General features: G+C 39.0%; 2 protein-coding genes, 1 long non-coding RNA gene and 1 pseudogene across 6 annotated transcripts in view; 2 read left to right on the top strand and 2 right to left on the bottom strand.

The window, feature by feature from the left end:
- The first annotated feature begins 622 nt into the window (after nt 1-622).
- On the top strand, nt 623-10,426 carry LOC122869660. The gene is made up of 5 exons (XR_006376378.1): nt 623-894; nt 7,116-7,439; nt 7,787-7,817; nt 9,227-9,350; nt 10,290-10,426. It is a non-coding gene; the product is annotated as an uncharacterized LOC122869660 (long non-coding RNA).
- On the top strand, nt 4,290-4,411 carry LOC122870807 (annotated as a pseudogene).
- On the bottom strand, nt 5,493-14,145 carry tmem88b (transmembrane protein 88 b). The gene is made up of 3 exons (XM_044182849.1): nt 13,531-14,145; nt 10,285-10,683; nt 5,493-7,390 (listed from the first exon to the last, which is right to left on the bottom strand). The coding sequence occupies exons 2-3, from the start codon at nt 10,675-10,677 to the stop codon at nt 7,106-7,108; spliced, it is 678 nt and encodes a 225-aa protein (XP_044038784.1). The 5' UTR covers nt 10,678-10,683; nt 13,531-14,145; the 3' UTR covers nt 5,493-7,105.
- A 3,542-nt stretch (nt 14,146-17,687) lies between these two features.
- The window catches only part of kdm6ba (lysine (K)-specific demethylase 6B, a), a 108,372-nt gene continuing 105,196 nt past the window's right edge, over nt 17,688-20,863 (bottom strand). For all 4 annotated transcript variants that reach the window (XM_044182847.1, XM_044182846.1, XM_044182845.1 and 1 more), the window contains 2 exons: nt 19,477-19,647; nt 17,688-19,287 (listed from right to left, as the gene is read on the bottom strand). In XM_044182847.1, coding sequence (XP_044038782.1) covers nt 19,270-19,287; nt 19,477-19,647 — 189 coding nt within the window. In that variant the 3' untranslated portion in view covers nt 17,688-19,269. The remainder of the gene's footprint in view (nt 19,288-19,476; nt 19,648-20,863) is intronic.

The raw sequence follows: 20,863 nt of genomic DNA, 5'->3' as shown, positions 1-20,863 counted from the left end.
AATGTCAGATAAAAAAATGTAACTACAAATACAATATTTGATCACACACACACAATTTCATGTCAATGCATACTCTTCATTAAACTGTGATGTAAAAACTGAAGGCACGTTAATTAGATCATAACCAATCAGACTTCTGGGGCCAGTGCTGATCCCTCCAATAAGATTGTACTATACTATACTATATGTACTAGAAGCAGTGTTACTGTTGGACACTAGTCATACTATACTGACTCATCACCTCTGTCAACTCACAATGTAGTTTGCTAGACAAACTATGACAGACTAGTGTACTGTATCTACTGTACTGTAAGATGACAATATTTGGTAACACACAGGTTTATGTAAAGACTGGTTAACTTTTATCATTTCATTTTATTGTTGTAAATTTTAAGTTTCTGTTTTGTCATACAAAGTTTGTGTGTAACCCCATTGTTTGTTTTAAAGAATGCATAACAAACGTTCATTGTTGTTAATACTGCGGTGAGTAGCCTATATATTTTTTATGCTCTCATGACCCTGGTTTTATATTTTTGTATTTGATTTGCATCAGGACGACTATGTATTAAGGTTGTTATTTTTTTTTAAAATAACCAATATTTCTAAAATAAGTTCCGGTTCATTTGCATACCGTCGGCGCGGCGCACGTGTGCGTCGTCAGCTAAGAATTTTTCACTTGACTTCTTTACGTGACTTTACCTGTGCTCAACATAGGTAACGTTAGCTTTGTTCTTTTAGTAAATGTATTAGCTCTGTAGTATATTTATCCAGACCTGTGTGGAATACTTCGTGTACTGCTGGAGGAATGACCGGGAAACAACTTTGTGGAGTTTAGGTCTACGAATTGCTATGTCGTCAATGGCGCATGTCGGCCCTCAACAGTCTTCATCCCAGGTGAGTTTGCTGCCTGGAAAATCTTAACAAACTTAAAGTAACTAATTTAAAACACTTTTGTGTGGATACAGTTGCAGTTGAGGGTGAAGGAAACATGACATTTTAGGTAGGCCTAATTATCATAACTGACGGAAATAGCCTGCTCTTCCCAAGCTAGACTACCAACAGTTAATGGGGTTCAGCCTAATTTTGAGCCCTCAAAGTATGTTCACTACACCTGTATCTTATTGTAGGCTAACGTTAATTCCCTGAACTGTCATTCAGAGACATGTTATTCAACTATAATAACTATTTTGATTGGCATTAAACGAGGTTGGTAATAACGTAGTGTTATCATGGTCTCCTTTGCTCGTTAATGTGCCGACTATTCAGTTAAATACCATCTTCATTTAATGTCGTCTCTCTCTCTCCCCCTCCATAGATAGATAGATAGATGTGTATATAACAACTGAAAACAAGGTTTTACATATTGTTCAAGGTTTTACAGGTTTATGTCATACCAAAGGCAAGCTCTTGTGCAAATGGATTTTATTACTACTCTAGTCTCATACGCATTTGCAAGTGTGCACGTGCCCATCCCCCTCCCGATAGTGTTGCAAAAAAAAAGGGGGTGCAGTTAGTTTTATTCGCCACCAGATGCCGCCGAAGCTTATAATGAGTGATCATCTTATAAACCCACTTTCATGTGGCATTGATCGCAGTTTTCTGTCGCTTTGGTTTGTTTCGCAGATGTTTTATTTTTCCGTTAGCAACAGTGGAGGCTCACAGGCTTTGTGCCCACTGCTCATTTAAAAACAAAAGGTGGAACGTGGCATGTCGTTTGTTGACAATGGAGCAGTCTAAATAAAAATGGCACAAATAATAGGAAATGTTTTGGTCCTGCTGGACGTTCATGGCAGTACACAAAGTGGTTTGCCCATTCCGATTTCATTCCGCTTCTCTTAGGGAAGTTGCAGAAATATAACATTATTTATACCGTAGTTATCAGAGAGGTAGGTTGCCCATGTCACTGTTCAGGTGCCCCTGTAGTCGACGAATGAAACCAAAGCTAAAAACGGAACTCTCGCGTTATACAACATTTATTTATAACAAGTGAGACTTAAAGAATACCCCATACAGACGATAGTTTATGGAGCGCAAATGTTTATATTGGTTTGCAAAAGTGAAAACAAAGCATGGTGGGAAGTGAAAACTTTACTGTTTTTAACCAAGTTTAAACAATTTAAAGGGGACATCGAATGCGATTAAGAATGAAATGTAATAAAAAAAAATGAAGACTATTTACAATATGTACATAAAAATGGAAACGGTTTACAATTTTTACAAAGTTTAAACAATTTAACATGGACATCGAACATGATTAAGAATGAAATGTAATAAAAATGAATACTATTTACAATGTGTACAATGCAACCCTACCATGATTACAGATATGACATATTTACAGCTCATTCCTCCAACTTATCAACACAAGAGGTGAACTGTTCGTAGCTGCTGTACACTCTGTCCAGACCTTTAGATGTGGACATCATTTTTACAGTGCAGAAAGTCTTTTTCTTGTATTTTTTATGTCCCTGGGTTGGTTGGCCACAGAGTGTACAGACAGGAAGATTATGCACCTGCAACAGTTTGCGTCCTACTTCTGAGGAGTGTTCCTTCACCTTACCCTTGCATTGTGTAGATCTAGCCCAGAATGAAGGACTGCCAGTACTGTGCGATGTGCTAGTGGTGGGCATTGTGGGCAGAGCCTGACTGGCAGGCATTATGGGCTGTGTGGAGGGGCCAGCAATCCCAGGGGTTGCTGTAGATGCAGAGAGGGAGGGCACAGGTTTGGTGATGGTAGAGGTGGCAGGGGTTTTTGTCACTGGCAGATGCACAGGTGGCAGTGGTGGTTGAGGCCAGGAGAGTGGCATGATTATGTCTGTCCTTCCCTTTAACACCTTTTCCCCAAAATTTACCAGTAAAACATCAGGAATATGAACTATTATGGATTATGGATATTTATTATTTCATATTCCATATACCCCTATACCATATTCTATATACCCCTGCCATAACCATAGCCCGGGAGGCAGCGCTACCTTACAGATAACATTGGCGGCAAAAAACACACTGAGAGAAGCCACTGTAGTTGTTATATTATGCTGTCTTGGATAATACAGGCCATGGTATTTTGTGCTAGTGTGTGTATTTTGACAGCAGGGAAAAATGCTAAAAAATGAATGGTGCAAAACCTCAAAAATACAGGCTTCCTGACCTTTGAAACACTGAATACAAGTTAATTACCTATTTATTAATGAGTGATGGGTTGTTTTTAGAATGTATAGGTCAAGGTAAACTTTATTATCCCAGATAACAGGGGTGGTCAAGGTGCAGAAGTAAGCCTAACGTTACAGTATAGAGAGTAATAACATGGCAATATTGTCTTCCGAGAAAGGACTGCCTGCCAAAATATGACTGCACCTGACATGAATGTATTTACTGTAGGCTACATTAAACATGCTGCCCTGATGATATGGCATCTTACTAATAATTTCTTAAGTGTAAATTATTCCACTCAAAATAACTTAAAGAATTAACTTTAGTTTATATAAATAAATATATATACATATATAATGATGTGGTATAATTTACACTTATTATAATAAATTATTAGTAAGATGCTATACCATCATCAGGGCAGTATGTTTAATGTAACCTACAGTAAACACGTTCATGTCGGGCCTAGTCTTATTTCAGCAGCATGTTTAATGTACAGTAAATACGTTCATGTCAGGTGTAGTCTTAGACCCGGTCCATACTGTCGAGTGAACAGTATGGGTCACACAAGATAGAATGGATATGACAAAAGAACTCGAGTAGGCAGAGGAGATTTTACTGTACGTTCTCACCAACAGCAGGTCCTTCGATTTTACTGAGAGACGCTAACAGTCACCTTAGCGGTAAAGTTAGCCTAACGTTACCTGTCAACAGAACTCTCGGCTAGCTAACGTTAATGTGCAACTATCCAATCATGGTCACATCTGTATAAATGAAAGGTGTATAGTGTATATAGTTTTTATTATTTCTTATTTATCACTCTTTTCCCTCTTGAGCTGCTAACCTTAACATTAGCGAATTTCGCTGGTGGGGATCAATAAAGTTTATCTTACCAACATTAAAACAACGTTCAGCCTTACCGAACGACAAAAAGACAACTGGGCAGTATAAACATTGAATGTTATAAAGAATTAATAATTTCAGTCTTACCAAAAACACTGTAGGTTACTGCGGCGGCAGGTCATTCACTCCGGTAACGGGTCCTTGCTGTTGCTGCTACGCATATTGACGTCTGATTGGTAGTCTTCAGTCGAATCCTACGATCCAATCTTCAATCGAATCCTAGACCATTAAGAACGCGTAACTGTCTACAGTCAATGTAGACTTTGCGCTGCTGTGGACTTGCGAATTCCCCAAATGTGGGAATCTTGACTGCATAATTTCTGGTAGTGGGGGACTGCGTTTGCGCTCTCCCCTGTATTCATGTGCAAAAAATATTTGTTTTACACACAAGTTTAAAGCTTGTAGTGTTGTGTGCTGCGTGTTTACAAATTCACTGAAGGCAAAGTCAATTTACTGAATTCAGTGAGGGATAGTGGTTTATAGCAGTGGTTCCCAAAATTACTTGGTACTTATTTTATCTTGCCTGTATTATAGTGTATTACATTCTGATTCGCTTAGAACTTCTATCCCTGTGTGCACTGACGTGATAGTGAGCAGCTGTAACAAAAGAGTTTCCCCTCGGGAATCAATAAAGTATTTCTGATTCTGATTTAATATTTTGTGTTGGGAGATGATTAACAGGACAGGAAAGAAAAATGTATATCTAACTCAAGACAATGTGTTAATCTTATCCTTTTATCTTGTTCATTTCAATTACTGGACACATTTACCCTCTCATATTTAAATAACAAAACAAAAAAAAAACATTCAGAGCAATCAATCTGAAAAGGAGAAGTCTTTGGCTAACTTTTCACAGCTCACAGAACATATGAAACCTATTAATGGCTGCAAATAGAAGGTTGGGAACCACAGGTTTATAGTGTACTTGGATTCATCTCAGTGTACTGCAACTTGGTATCAGCCAAAATGTCCCCATTTTTTGCATGCAATATGTTATTTATAATTGATAAATGTGTGATTTTTATGAAAACAGTCTTCTTTGTCCCAGCTTTTTCGTCTCATGTGTTGTTACACTCTTTTAACATGCGGGGGAGACATTAACTACACACTGTCAAGCCTACTACAGTTGAGGTTTTGTCTGCTCAGTCATAAGGCTGGCTTAACTTATATTTTATAAATTCCACTGTAATAATTTTTCAGACCTGATTTCTCAAGTAGCATTTTCTAACAATAGTGACTGCTTCCACGGAAAAGCTGTGTAGTTCTGGTGGCAAGTGTTTTTGAACTGTGTGTACATTCCCATTGGTGTTGGCTGGTACTAAGGCCAGTTTGTTCGCTCTTTATCTGGGAACAATCTTACATAATCCTTTCCTTTTCCTAGTATTAGACTCAACCCATCCAACCCTATGCTAAAACAGGACAGACACAACTCCAGCTGAATTCAAAAACTTTATTTATAAAAAGGTTTGCAACATCTTAACAGAAAACTACATTAGACAAATGTTTTTCATAATAACAAATGTTTTTCATAATAACATAAATGTGATAAGATACAATTATTGAGTAGTGTCAATACAACCTTTTTGATGTGTGCTAGTTTCAGTTTTTCTATTTCCCTTAATTCATTCAGTAAAGCTAAGGTTGTATGCAGGTCTAATTAGATCCTTTATTTTTTTTTATAATGACAACTGAAGTATATCAAATTTGCTCCTTTCTTGGATGGATTGATATCGACTTTTAACTCTGAAGCTGTAAGCTTAACCTGATCTTTATGTTGTTTCACTTTTTATTTTGTAGGATAGCCTTTTGAGCTTGGTGTTAGCATGGTGCAGGGCTAATGTGGCTAGTGTCTATTATCCCACAGGCTGGGACAATGTTGGACTAGCAAATGTTGTAAAATTCAGGGACAGTCCAGAGAAATTGTGTGAACGTTATGCCTCATCTGAAGCCAATTAAATAACCACAGTAGTAGGTTGGATGTGGGAAACAGTTTTTTCACTTGCTTTGTTGTTACATGAAAGCCCCCTCGGCTCTAGCTGGTGTTATGTCTCGACTGGTTTTCAAACTAACTGGTTCCCGTATGCTTCCACCCGTTGTGTTCACCTAACTGCAGATTCAATTTCTTTTTCGTAGGTGGCTGTGATGTAGTACTCACATTAACAATCATATTCGCCGCAGTAGATATGCTTTAAAAATCGGCAGTAATATGTTTGCGACTGTGTGACGAACCTGGTGACAGAGGCAGACCACAAGTGCCGCTGTTGCTGCCGTATGTAAATGTACTTGATAGACATGTCCCGTGGTAGTACACTGACTATTGTATAATAAATACAATAAAATACTGTTGAGATGCCTAACCCTACTCCTTGTCTAACTGAGAAATCACATTACATTTACTAATTAACCTACATTATGGGGCAGGCTACTCCTCCCAAAACATGTGTAGGCCTATACCACATTTTCATTCCTATTAATAATAAACACATTATGTTTTAATACTTTTTTCTCTTAAGATATGTTCCCTTACATTGCCAATAGAGTGAAAAGAGGTAGAATCATGTTTTGAGTGGAGTATCCCTCTTTTAATTTTTGTAATACCGTGATATAATACCATCACCATAAAAAATACAGTGATATACATTTTAGGTCATATCACCCACCCCTACAAGATAGTCAAAATTCCAATAACAGCCAATGTTTCCAGTGGAATAATACCAACAAACAAAATTGCTCTGTACACCATGTTAATTTTTTTTTCTGAACAATCATTGTTACTCTGATGTTAAGGCAGAAGAGTAAGTCATTAGTCAGTATATATATCAATGTAAGGTGTCTTCCAGGATGTTCATCTGGTAGTTATTGTAATTGCCATTTAATTGCCAACTTACTCCCTTCTCTGGTATACATTTTGCTGTTCCTTACATCCACTGCCCTTTCTTAGTCATCCCATAAATCCCCCATCCTGTTCTCTTGTTCAATTCCCTCCATATTCTAAATCTAATTGTCTTCTTCATCCCCACCCCCTCTCCCCCTTCCTCCCACCTTCATCTCACACCCAGACCTTTCCCTTCCCACTACCATTCGCTCCATCTCGGCCTCCACAGCAGCCAGTGCCCAGGCCTCGGTGCTGGGTGGCCGGCAGGTTCTTGTATACGGCACGGCTGTATGGTATGAAGCACAGGCCCAGTTGGAGGTGCCGGGCCAGGCGGCAGTATGCAGCCAGCGCCAGGACCAGAAGAGGGGTGACCAAGAGGAAGCCCACCACCAGCAGAGCCACACAGCCTCCGTCAGTCAACAGGTCTGAGCAGTAGGGGGTCGTCCCGTGAGGGCGGACCTGGGGAGATGAGAGGAGAAAGACAGCATCAGAATGATATGTCATAGAGGTAAGTTTGTCATTGAACCTGTGTCAACATTTTGACCAGGGTAGCTTCACTGAGACTAATACATTTTCAGGAATGCGCCACTCTAACACATTTGCTTGCATTCACACCTGGAAGTTGCCCAATAAAATCCCCAAGCAGCTCCACTGGAGCAATTTGGGGTTAAAAGCCTTGCTCAAGGGCACCTCCACTGTGGTAATAAGGGAGGACACTCTTCCTCAGTCAAACTTTGTTCTTCTGGTCTGGATATCAGACTGGCTTCTATCAAGTCATAATCCTATTTCTTGTGATCTGAATTTTTTATGATCTTGTGTTTTTTGATGCTTAGAGAAAACCTTCTTTGCTTTCAGATTGAGATCAAAGGTCAGGCAGCTGCAGCAGGTAGGGACTCTCTTGTCTTACTCAACAACACTTCAGCAGTATACAATAGATCATGTAACAGTGACACCATTCCCTGTTTAGCAGTGCTGTATGAATTCTCTGCAAAATACGCAGCACTAATGCAGGATGGAGACAGCGTTTGGGTCCTCCTGTACATCTACTGCAGTTGCACTATATATTCAGATCTGCTATGTCAGGCAGAGATTTTAAAATTGGATACAGTTGTGGAACAGATTAGACAACATTTTGTTTCATTCAGTATTTTAAGTTGTCTTTGTACATGTAGAACATCATTGATTTAAATACTTGTGTGAAGTGCAGGGAAGAACAGATGACATGCTCTATATGGTATATGTGTATGAAGTGAGGACAGACACCAGTTGGTGTCTGAGATGTAGCTCTCTCACTCACACACAAATGACAATTATAAATCAAACTTTTAGGAACTAGGTAGAAACTACTGTGAACCATCATTAGCATCTCTGATTCAAAGATGTTGATCAGTGTATACTGTATGTTAAAGCATGTACACTTGTTGCTAAGCAAAAACACTGTAGGAGTGGGAGAGGAGGTAAAAAGGTCGGGATTTTAATGTGGGAGAGGAATGGAGAGACAGCAGGCCTGAATCATCCTTATCGCCCCATGAAGTGAACATTTGAGTACATGAGGAAAGTGCAGAGAGTATAAAATGTGTGCAGGACTGAGGGCGCTCAGGGGGGAGAGGAGTATATATTATAGTAGGTAATAGCTAAGCTGAAAAGTTAAACATGTATATCTATGAAAATCATTGATCACTAAGCTCCAATAAGGTCAAAGTCCTGGTTTGATCAACTTTTTAGGAGAAAGTTGTGCATTAGTAAAGTAGTTATATAATAGTTTACAGAGATCTCACACAGTTGTGATAAGTCTGAAAATGATCATTTCCAGACCTTGGTAGTTGCATATTTTTTACACAAAAGTACAGAAATATTGTGAATCCTGATAGATGTAGAGTTACAGCTGGTTAGAAAGAAATTCCAGCTGGAGAAGGAAAGCGAAACATTAAGGAGGGAGGGGATTAAGGAAAGACTGAGCCAGTGAGCAAGATGGTTTAAACTGCAGTACATGGTTTACATGGAATCATGGGATGGGAATAAGACTTAGTCAAGTATGCCCGTGTTTGTTTTTACTTGGTTAGGCCCCCTGTATGACTTATGGAGAAAACCTTTTTGAAGAGTGTGCTTGTTTCTGCTCATGTGAAATATTGTGTTGGGTCTGTTTCTTGATGACATTTGCAAACAGAATTGAAAGTGTACTCAATGTTGCCTGCTCAATTCGAAGAAACCTAAATGCTTTACCCACATGCCTTTTTTTCTGTTTTTCTTCTCACCCCTTCCTTTTGATTTCTCGCCCTCTCTCCATCCTCCCAGGTCCTGGTTAATCCCTCTCTAAGCTGCTGTCACATGAGGTCTAATTGTGAGAGAGCAGAAGAACAGAGAGAATCCTGGTCTCTCTAGTCATTAAGGAGGTCGTCGGCCCACGGAAATGCCATCGGTATGCATTAAAGTCTCTGAACAATGACTTTTTGGGGTAGCCGGGCTACCAAAGCCCAGGATAATGCCAACTGACTAATGGTTTAAATAGGTTGTTTTGTTTGAGTTACATGTCTTCTTTTATATTTTCAGCTGTTGTCATCATGTTCTGTGCATTTCCATATTTTATCTGTTCCCGAGCGTCCTTTCATCCCCAACTAGCTACTAAGCAGTTTTTAACTTTTGTACTTTGACGTCTGGGCCCCCTAGACTCCTGACCCCTTGTCTCCTCCAGTTCATCCATCTCTTTAACATCTGAAAGAACCTCACTTATCTGATTATAAAACCTCTCATCACTGATGGTGCCAAACCCCACCCTAAGCCCCAGGCACAACTATTTCAAACTTTTGGATCAAAGTTATGAGATTAGGACTTTTAGATGTTTCATAAAAAGATAGATGTAGTCATCTCCCTGTTCCACTCATCTTTTGTTTAGATGTAGCAAATGTGTGCGTAAACATTTATCCTAACATGCACATTTTCATTCTCGCATCAGAGAACACTGCACTGGTTTCAAATGTCTGTTGGATGGTTAGATATATCACCTTCACTGCTAATCAAATATTTTCTGAGAGCAAATACTCAACTTAATGTCAACGTGTGACTCTTGTGTCTAGAAGTATTAACCACGGGTAAACAATGCAGTACAACAACAAATGTCTGCACAGACGTTTGCACCAACTGTTTGTACGCTCTTGTTCAGTAAATTTTCCCACAGAATAAATGAGAAGCTGAGAGCTGGTATAGAAACTGTCCAAACAAGTGAACAAACTTGTCTTGCGAAATGCTGTTGAGTAAGCTCCTAGCTAGCTCAAATCAAAAATCAAAATCCTTCAATATGCATACAGTGCTTACGCTTACTTATCCACCCTCTCCCCTATCTCCCCCTTTCTTACTGTAGAGTGGCAGAGGAAGCCGAACACCACCATGACAATGGCCGGCGTCAGGATGGTCCCGAACACCAGTCCAGCGAGGCAGGCGTTGATCGTGGCAATAACCAGGTTCTGAGCCGTCACCAGCACCGAGCAGGCCCAGCAATCTAGGGACCCCCGCAGCTCCAGAGGAGCTTCACTGCCCCCACCACCGCTCTCAGCTGCAGAATAAGGAGGAGGTACGACCACACGCGAAGGTGTTTCTCTGCCTCCACCCACAGCGGTGGTGGAGGCCAGGGAGTTGGAATGGTTAAGATACTGGTGATGGTTGATATGGTGATGATGAGGCGGCAGTTCTTCGGACAGGTCCAAGGCCTGGTGGTGGGCCCCCTTTTCTAGAGTACCAGTCATACTCATAGTGAACTGTGAGCAGAAAAATAAACATATCAAAGGTGTGAGATGGAAATAGAAATTTTATCAGAATCAACGATATTTCGAAACATCAGCCCCGATTAGCATGTTTGGAGACTACACTTGTGGAAAACACATCTTAAGAGACTGGATGAGTACAGTAGTCTGGTGCCATATTTGCAGAATACTTTTGAACCTAATCAAATTCCACTCTTCAAAGGCTTAGTGGCTCTAGGTTCACTAAGAGGTTAGCTTTTATCTGTCAGGAAGCTAGCCTTGTGTGATCCCATCTGTAAGATGATGATTATCAGAGAGCTGATTGGCCAAAAGGAAAGAGGCCCATAATTGCTATATGTAGTTTTTGTAGTAGGGAGATGAAGACTAACTGGCATCAAAGTCTGTTTGTGTACAAGTGGGTGTTGTCTGCACATGTGCTTGTGTTTATACGTGTAGTCATGCGTGTGGGTTATGTAAAGATTATGTATTAACAACAGAAATTCAGATGCAACCGCTGTTAGTTTAGAACAAAATATATGATGCTGGAGTTGCACCACCTCAGTACACTACATTTTATATATTATACTCAGTGTTGGGCAAGCTACTTGGAAAGTGTAGTGAGCTAAGCTACCAGTTACTCTACATTAAGGGAAGCTTCATTACACTGAAGCTACGCCCCAGAGAAATGTAGCAAGCTAAGCTATAGTAACATGGCAAAAGTAGCTTACTACATTGAAGCTTTTTAAATTTTTTTATTAATATATATATATATATTTTTTTACATTGAACCAACTTCATTCCAAGTCAGTGCTATCTCAGTGATTAATAAAAAAAAACTAAGCTGTGCTCTCTGCTCTCACTACTCTAAAACCAACTACGCTTAATTTTATTAATTTTGTAGTGTGGACGCTACCACACTACATCATCGATAAAAGAGCTAAGCTACTGAAAAACAATTTGATTCAGAAAACAGTGATGCTACCACCATTCTACTGAAAAATGTAGTTAAACTAGTAATGCTGCTACTTGTAGCATCGCTACTGCCCAACATGTTAATGGAAAACTAATAATGGCCCATATATCGTTTTCTCTCAGATATTGGTATCAGCCTAAAAAATCAAGTATCGCCTTAGGGTTAAGACAAGTATGTCATAGAAACACTTGATAATGAATTCATCAATAAGTAATGGCCTCATAAAATGTTTAATATACGATAGAATTATGGCATAACACTGGCAGTTTAACTTGCCTTATGTTTTATAACATTTTCTGTGTTGGCGTCATTAAACTCTCTTTCAAAGCTCATATTTTCAAAATCTGCAGCCAGGCCTTCCATGTAAGGTCTGCTTTGATGCAATCTCCTTTTCGTTTGCATTCATTCAGTGTTAGGACAGATTTTATGTGGTACGCAGCTGTGTCTGGTACAGGATATCCTCACTTCTCAAAGGTCAGGTGACGGTGATGCCCCAGCCAGACAGGGGACATCTCTGAGTAACAGTTCAGCTGCCAAAACTACAGCTAATGAAATCCCATTAGGGATGACATAGTCAACCTGTTAACCAACACGACAGGCAGAGGATAGGTGCTTTCACATATGCAATATGTATTGTAATTTGAAGATATTTTGACTTTTAAGGGGTCATGCATGAATATTTGTGTTATATTGCAATGGTGGTAAATCTCTCGTAGTAATGTTTGCTACTGCTAAGTTACCATATTGGCACACTGTATGATTAAACATTTGGCATCACTTTTTTGTACTGTACAACACCAGGAGGCTCTGACTTACGAGAATCTATTGCTGAAGTGCGAGGACCAACAGAGGACTATACCTCACGGCTTACATTATAACAAAATTATATTAAGGCATTACTTGTGTGGACAACCAAAGCTGCTGTTGTTGGTGAAACAGTTGAGGAAGGGTCCAATGAAACCGCTGCTTCGTTCAGCCATTCCAACAACCAGTCATCAAGCCCTATAAGAGTTGTTTAGTGTTCTTCACTCTATTAGATACTGTAGCTAGCTTGAGGTCCAGGATATACCCAACATAATTCCTCTCAGCAGAAACACTCCTCTTAGCTATGTTTTGGTATTTATTGGGTAAATGCTCACTTGAAGCTTAAATTGAATGGATGTAAATGCAAATTGTGCTTCCATTAATATCAGAATTGACAGTGGAAGATATTGTTTACGATGCTGTCCTGGCTGCTTTAGCGTTGTTTACTTTCCACGTCTGTCTCCCATTGTTGTCCCAAGTGTTGTTTTTAAGGTTGAAGGTCAAGTAGGAAGGGCTGGCAGGAAAGTGTGTATGCATACGCACACGCATGTGTGTGTGAGGTGACTCATTGTGCCCCTTACTGAAAATACATTTAGGCGCTCCACCCATTTTACTCACTGTCCTTTTTATTGTTTGAGTAGTTTTTCTTTAAATAACACGCCATGTCCCGTGACCCAAATCAGGGAATATTGTGCAATGAAGTTAATGTAGCTGCCACATGGTGGCATGAATTCACCCAGCACATCTTCTAAACTCTTCATAGTGTGCATGCCATCATGTAGATGCTTGGCTAGTTCTTACAGTGTTATCATGTTTGGATGCTGCAGGAAGATTTTCTATTGTTCTATCATTCTATTAAGCTATTGTCTGGAACAAAGCATTGCACTGCATAAATTAATTCTATGTTTCTCAGACCTCTTAGACTTGTTGCTTTAAGGTGAACATCAGTAGTAAATATGATGTTTTAGCTCCTTTTCACTGTAATCAGTTGTACGAAGACATCTCAGGGGTCAAATAATAATAATAATAATAATAATAATAATATGACTTTAAATGTGTCTGAGTGATGCAACTGCGCTACTCACATGGTGCTGTGGGGCTAGGTGGACCTCTTGCTGTTCGTCCTCCAGATTGCTGCTGTTTTCTCACTTCTTCTCAAGACCACTTGAGTCCAGTCAGTCCTCCACGCACACGTTCTCCCCTCACACTTCAACAATGTTCTTTAAGTTTTCTCTTTATCCCTCCCAACTCTTGACTCCTCTCTCTAGAAACAGGGTTACTTTTCCGCTCCTTTCCTTGCGAGAAGTTGTAAGAGCTTTTGTTTTGTTTTTGAAGGTTCCCTCCTAAAGCCTTATCTCAATAGTGTTGGTATGTTGGCTTCCTGCAGCTCTGGTCTCCTGCTGCTTCTTCTCTCCACTATCCAGAGTTGTCAGTGGAGCTGATTACGTCCTAGAGTCTCTGTTTTCTTTTCCACATGCAACATCAAATTCCTGTGCTGTAGTGATGAAGTAGTAACACAGAGATCCTCCCTCCTGAGCGGCTGAAAACAACTCAACTCACAATTGCAGTGGTCTTTGTTTTTAAGTATGTCAAACTTCTGTCTGTCTGTCTGCCCTCCTCTTTTTATCCTCCCCATCCAGTCCACAGTGCTGTCTCTCCTTCCCTCCCTCCTCCCACTCTCCCCACCCACCAGTCTTATCAGCCCCCCTTGCCTTTCTCCAACATCTCCTCTCAACACATGCATTCCACCTCATATCCAGGACATGTTACACCCCCCTTTACCCTGTCCCTGTTGCAGTGGGGGCTGGGTGTGTTGGGGGTCAGAGTGAGGCGGCTTGCCTGATAAGTTGAGGTTCAGGAGAGCCGAAAATGAGGGGGAAGGGCAGCAGAGGCAGAGTTGCGTGTTGGGAGTAGTGGAGAAGAGGTACCATGGTGCTGAACTCATTATTCCGGTTGTTTATTTTGTTATGTTTGGTTGTATAAGAGTTGTGTTAAACAAACTAGAACAGGATACATTTTTACAGCAATCTTCAAAAAAGTGATTCAGTTTAGCTATGTAAGGAAAAGAATTCAAGATGCACTGTCTGACAAAATGAAAAGGCTTTACCTCTTGAGTTAAAATGAACCTGTGCATGTTTCATCAGACATTTACTGTTTTACCTGCAGATAGCTTTGGATTATCTTCTTTATATCTATGAATTTTATTTTTGTCTTCACTAAAAGAGTGTTTTTTTTTTGTTTGTTTTTTTAAAGATTGCTGTGGGATTTATATTTCTCTAGGCTGCAATTTACTCTTAGCTGATGTGATATCCAGGTGCAATTAGCATGAACAAAATTGGGGTTAAAGCTTGTCGGTAGCCTCTATCTCATCTCATTTGATGTCAGTTAGTGCTTCATGTAACAGAGAAGTTCGTGGTACTTGCTCTTCATGTATCATCAGCCAGAATAATAGGAAAATGTTGATAAATGAGAGTAATTTCTCCCACAAATGGCCTTTAACTCCACCACTTGCTAGTAACTTTGAAACTTTATCTTTGCTTTGGAAGAACAGTGCCCTATTCCTGTTGTATGCTGTAAAGTAATCTGAAAGAGACCAAAGTATGTATATATGTATGCAAATCTGTTGTGTACATGTAGGTTTTGCCTGTACCTGTCTGTTTTAATGCAGCTGTGTTAAATATAGATTTTATTAAGGACCGAGCTTATTATGTAGAAAAATACATTTTTTAAAAAAGGTAATCTCCAATGCTAGAGGACAAATACTTTTTTTTAAAGGTTGAAAATATAGTGTTTTCAGAGAATCATCAGTTTTCACTAAAAAGCAATCCAGCAGATTTCGCAGGGTGCCTAACCTAATGACCCAGTGTACCGCAGAGACTGCTGATCTTTTTGCAACGGTCTTGTTTGTTCCCAGTAAATATACGAACGTACTAAATTAACCAATGCTGAGATACTCCTGAGTCTGTGGAGGCTAAGAAACAGTGTGTACTTTCTGAGGTTCAGATGGCGATTCATTATAGCCGAGGTCAAAACTCGTGTTTAGTAAGCTGAGCAGCAGAGGGCTTTACAGCAGTTACATGATGTAAAGATACGAGATGTTGTGAAGCTAAGAAAGACGTCAGTGTTTACAACGTACGATGAAATATATGTGCACTATCAAGAGATGTGATTTAGATGAAAACATGGATTCTCTCAAATACAGGATTAGAAACTGAGGTTGAAGTAAGAAGAACAAAGATATCGAGGAAGGCGGTTATCAGTTAAATGATAAGAAAAGATCAGAGCATAAGCTAAATAATTAGTCTTGTCTGATCTAGATTTTCTGCCATTTTCACTCAGCTTTGAGTTTGAAATGTCCTCTCATGTTTAACAAGAGCAGCATAAACAAACTTCAAAGTTTTGTCCATCATGATTACACCATGCAGTCGTGATTGGACTGCTGAAGTATTCTGTCTTTGCGGAGGGAAGAGCGTTTGCCCTCTCATCATCACCTGACTGCAGTGGGGTGGTCAGACGAACAGACGGAGCTGGACTTCCTCTGTGGTTTGAAGCAGGATTTCCTTCAGTCTGTCCCTCTCCCCGTGGCCCCTAACTTGACCCGAGGACACGGTGACCTGACAACGCTCTGTCACTCTGCTTGGGAACACTGAAGGCTCTCAAGGCAGACCTTAGAAAAATATGCAAGAAGAAACTTTCTGATACTGTTTAGAAGAAGGTTCTTAAGTGCAATTTCCCAAACAATATTTTAAACATTTATGGTTATACAGTTTTATTCTTTCCTTTACATACAGGAAAATTAGCTTTCTTTTGTTTTAGTTTAAAAAAGAAACGTGGACGTTTTACATAGTCTCCAGAAACCATTAATAAAAAAATGTATTTGCATTGGCTGCATTTGTTTTATTTAAATAAGCAACTTTAGGAGAAAAGCTCAGACATCGGTTGTTACCTTTAGGCTTCAGACCACTTAAGTAGCTTGTTTCTTTTCATGAGACATGAAATGTGCACAAAATCTAAATATTGACAAGCTAAGTTTATATCTAGAGCTACAGAAATGATTTAAGAAGTATTAAATTAATTGAATAATAAGCTTTTCACTTTAACATTTTCAAGACAATGGAGATGTTTTGGAGAGAAGTTTTTAAATATTCTGTGACCCTACTAATGGCATGGCTTTTCTGATGAGTAGTTACTTGTCAAATTTGGATACTATACTACCTTTCCATACCAGCACCTTAGATTCAGGCATACTGTGGTCATGTGCCCATTGCCCAGGTCAAAATGTAAAAATCAAATTTGATAAACTTTGATGTAGATTGTAGCTCTTATTTTCTTCCAAAGAAAACAAACAAGCAGCCAGGTACAATCAGACTGATACATGCGTTATGAAAACGGGACGAAGTAAAGCGTCAAGGCTTCTTGTTTGTCTATACTAATGATTTTTTTATTTTTTTTAACATACATCCACACACAGATTAGTAGAAGTATTTATTGTGTGTTTTATAGTTCTAGCCTACTTTTTGTCTATAAGGTATAAAAGTGTTGTTTGACTCCCTATTGAATTATGAGTGAGGAAACTGAAGTCTGGGCAGTTTTGTTACTGCTCCCTGCCATTTCCTGCTCTGCAATCTGACGTTTTGCCGCTAGTACAATCTCCTTCCTTAGTTTAACCTGGATGCTGATGTCTAAATGGAAACTTTTTCTATCGACCTCAGCCTTATTTTTTCACACGCATACCTAACAATAGCAAGCTCAAGTTGAGGACGTGAATGATAAAGCTGTGCCAAACATTTGTCACGGCTGAGGGATATGACTATTGTGGGAGTAGAGTATAAATGGATTTAAGGTGGGCTGTAACATAGAAGTTGACAGTTTAAAAGTTGAATGTAACTTATTTCAGTTATTTTTGCCTCAATGTGATGAGGTACTTTGATGTGTAAGGTATTCCTGTTTGGGTAGTTTATCCATAAAAAATACATCACAATTACATATTGCCCACCCCTAGGTCCTAACGTCTATCAAATAAGAGCAGTTAAGCTTTTGTTCTGCTCTTGATTTAGCTACGTGGTGTGATGACAGGAGTTCAGTCTAACTGTTGCACTATCCAACATAAATCATGAGTACCTAATTAATTTTTTTTATATTCCTTGGATAGTTTCTACATTGGTATCTCATTTATTCCTATTTTACTGGCAGATGTGACCAACCAAGTCAACTGAAAGAAATTCAGACGGCTCATACTCCCTTCTGGATTTATCAAAAAGCGTTTATTAATAGTCATAGTAATGTCACACAAATTCACAAGTGTTTTAAGACATGTCTGGCTCAGTTTGGTGTGTGTGTCTGCAAGTATGTGTGTGTGAATTCTCTAAACAGTGCAGTTATAAATAAACGACCACAAAGAGAAGGAAAGGGGTATGGTAATATTGCAACAGGAAAAATAGAATTTTCATTTTAAGAAGACAAACTGAAAAAAAAAGGTTGTTCAAAGAGAACATTTAGCACCATCTATCCCGTTATCATATTCAACAGATAATATCATAAAATCATTAGTCTCATCTAAAAGCCCCCTACATTAAAAAAAAAGACCATTTCTCAAAACAATTTGGAAAAAGTAGTTTTTTTTTCCTTAATGAGCATACAAACACAGCATTCCATTAGTCATCTTCTCTACATGAGCAGTGTGCCTATCGTCTACAGGAAAGGTGGCGTTATATTCAAGATAAAGATATCATTTAATATATATCAGGAGAAAAAGGCAGGAGTTGAGGCAAGCACCAGAGAAACAGCAGCCTCCACTCCTGTGGACACACAACCCCTACATTTCAGTTCTTACAGAGCAATCGGTCACCATAAAAATAAAGGAAAACAAATCGCAAACTTGTACAAACCTCTTAAAAAAGGGAGAACATTGATATCCAATAAATAGAAGAAACATTTTAAATTAAATGTACAATGCCAAAAAAATAATCCAGGAAATATTACGTCTGCATATTAGAACAAAACAATCAGAGGTACAACACGCAAACACCAGATGACAATGATTTTTTCCTTTTTTTTTTTTTTAAAGAGTTCATACAGAAATGGAAGAAATGAACACAAAAGACCTGATGAGTGTCAACTGAATATTAATCTCCAGAAGAAATAATTCATACAAACAAGATTTACAACACATACAATCTGAAAGACAAAATGAAATCCCCCCCCAAAACAACCAGTTGCTAAAACCCGTATGTTTTGAAGCATTCCAAACATTTGTATTTTTTAAAATTCTTAATGCTTTAGAAAAATGTTCATATCTCTATTATTAGTATTTTTCATTTTCTCTTTTCTAAATACAAGGCCAATGTGGTATATATCTAGGCTGATCTAGTTTAGAAAAAACAAAACAATAAATTATTTTTAAAAAGAGCACCCCACAAAAATTGCAAACAGCATGTACAAATTTCAGTATTCAAAACGACAACAGAAAAAAAGTTCTCTCTGGTACTGACAGAAACATGCCAATGAAACCATCAACTACCCTCCACAGTCTGTTCAATGGCAGCACCAACTGTCCCCTGGTTCTCAACTTCAGTGTTGCCAGGGTTTCTGGTTAAGCACCATCTGAGTAAACTGGTATGTTATTGGCGGCTTGGTATTTCTTTTTGTAAACAGTAATGATGAGTAAACGTATTCAACTGGCTGTTCGGCAAGTATTAGCAGTAGTAGCAAAAATGACCTTAAATAACGAAAGGGTAAGTTGAAAACCAAAGTGAAATTGTGTCTTTTGTCCTGTCTGGCAGGAGTTTTGGTTACGGCTGAGGAGACGCAGGAGGGGATCTATGTCACCGGGAGGAGGAGGCCTGGTGAGACAAGACACACAACAGAGACAATTACTCTACAAAACGTTTCACTGACTGTTATTTCTATTTCAGGTCAGAAAGGAAACCTCCAAATTCTTGGAGATGAAAAGCACAACCAGCAACTATGGATCCTAAACAAAAGAAAGCAGGAAAATCAGGAATATTGAATAGAGGTATGTGTCTGCTTACCAGGCTGAAGGAGTCATATGTGTTCATGAGCTCCTCTATGCGGTACTGCTCCAGCACCACTACGTTGGTCAGGTTGGGGCTACGCTGACGTGCGCAGTCCTCACAGTGAACGACATATGTCTTCCTGCTGTTGCTCTCACTTGTCACAAACAACAAATTGAACACCTCCACCTGTGACAGAGGAGAGAACAGGTTAAGAAACTCATTCAAGATAGTTGCAGAAAGGAATTATGTAAACAAGTGATAAAGGTTTTGACTACAGCAAATTTGTAAAAGAAATACTTCTACTGTAAATCTATGGTTTGAGTATGAAAAACTCATTGCTTGTCCGTCACTAGACTGATTAGCCATTTGCAACCACCACAAGAAAACTAAGCTAAAGCTTATGTAGTTTAAAACAGCCTTGCATCCTACCTCTGTAGTCATTTTGAAGGCTGTGGATTGAATTGCATTGTACCAGGGTATTTCTAATATTTTGATGAATCAACTAAAACTGAACATTGACCTTCATGAAAGTAGAATTTATTGTGGGGTGTTTAGCTTGGTGTACCTAATAAACTGGCTTATGAGTGTTTGGAACAGAGTGAGGAAGTTGATTATGCTCCAGAATAGTTAGACAAGTCCCTGTGAACAAATGTGGTACTTTTTCCTTTTGCTGTGAAACTGGGTCACTGTAACTGCTGCTGTTCTCTGACTGAACAAGCTAGAAACCTTTCACAACCATCAGGTGGTGAGTTTGTTGGCTATCCGCCACACTGGTGGGTAAATGTTTGGACCAAAATAGTCATGTAATAAACTATGCTGAGAATCTCTACCGCAAAACTGACTAACTGTCTCAAGCGCTCCTAGTTTCACTGTAAGCAGTGGACTGTTTACAGTACAGGACTTCAGATGGTTCAACATGTTCTTATTCCACGGCTGGTTAAAATAACTACCTCCTTCAATATTTGTAAAGTACATTTAATAGCAAATGCGTTAGTAGAGTTTTGAGATCAAGTCCTCTTGAGTTGTATTCAGGCTTGAATTGATTAACTATTGATCAATATATTAAAGAAGAGGCCAGAGCAAAATTATTTTAAGTTTGAGATAAGATGTTGAATGTACTGAAACAAATGTATGTGTGACAAAAATATGCTTGGCCAGTGAGTCAAAAAGTTAATTTCGGACACTGCCTACAATAAATCATACCTTTTAATGAAGATTATTATATTTAATTGTAGAGGTGTTGACTTAATTTTGTGGCCATTGTGGTGCTTTTAATATGTAGTACACCTTCACAAATGGGGTAGAGAAAATATTAGAAACATCTATCAGTATAAAGCAATACATTTCAACAGCACCACAAACTACAGCCTCTGACAAAGTTGAATCAACACTTCCACCTTCC

The sequence above is a fragment of the Siniperca chuatsi genome, linkage group LG22, assembly GCF_020085105.1.
Source record: "Siniperca chuatsi isolate FFG_IHB_CAS linkage group LG22, ASM2008510v1, whole genome shotgun sequence".
NCBI lineage: Eukaryota > Metazoa > Chordata > Actinopteri > Centrarchiformes > Sinipercidae > Siniperca > Siniperca chuatsi.
This window is presented reverse-complemented; position numbering and strand designations above follow the sequence as displayed.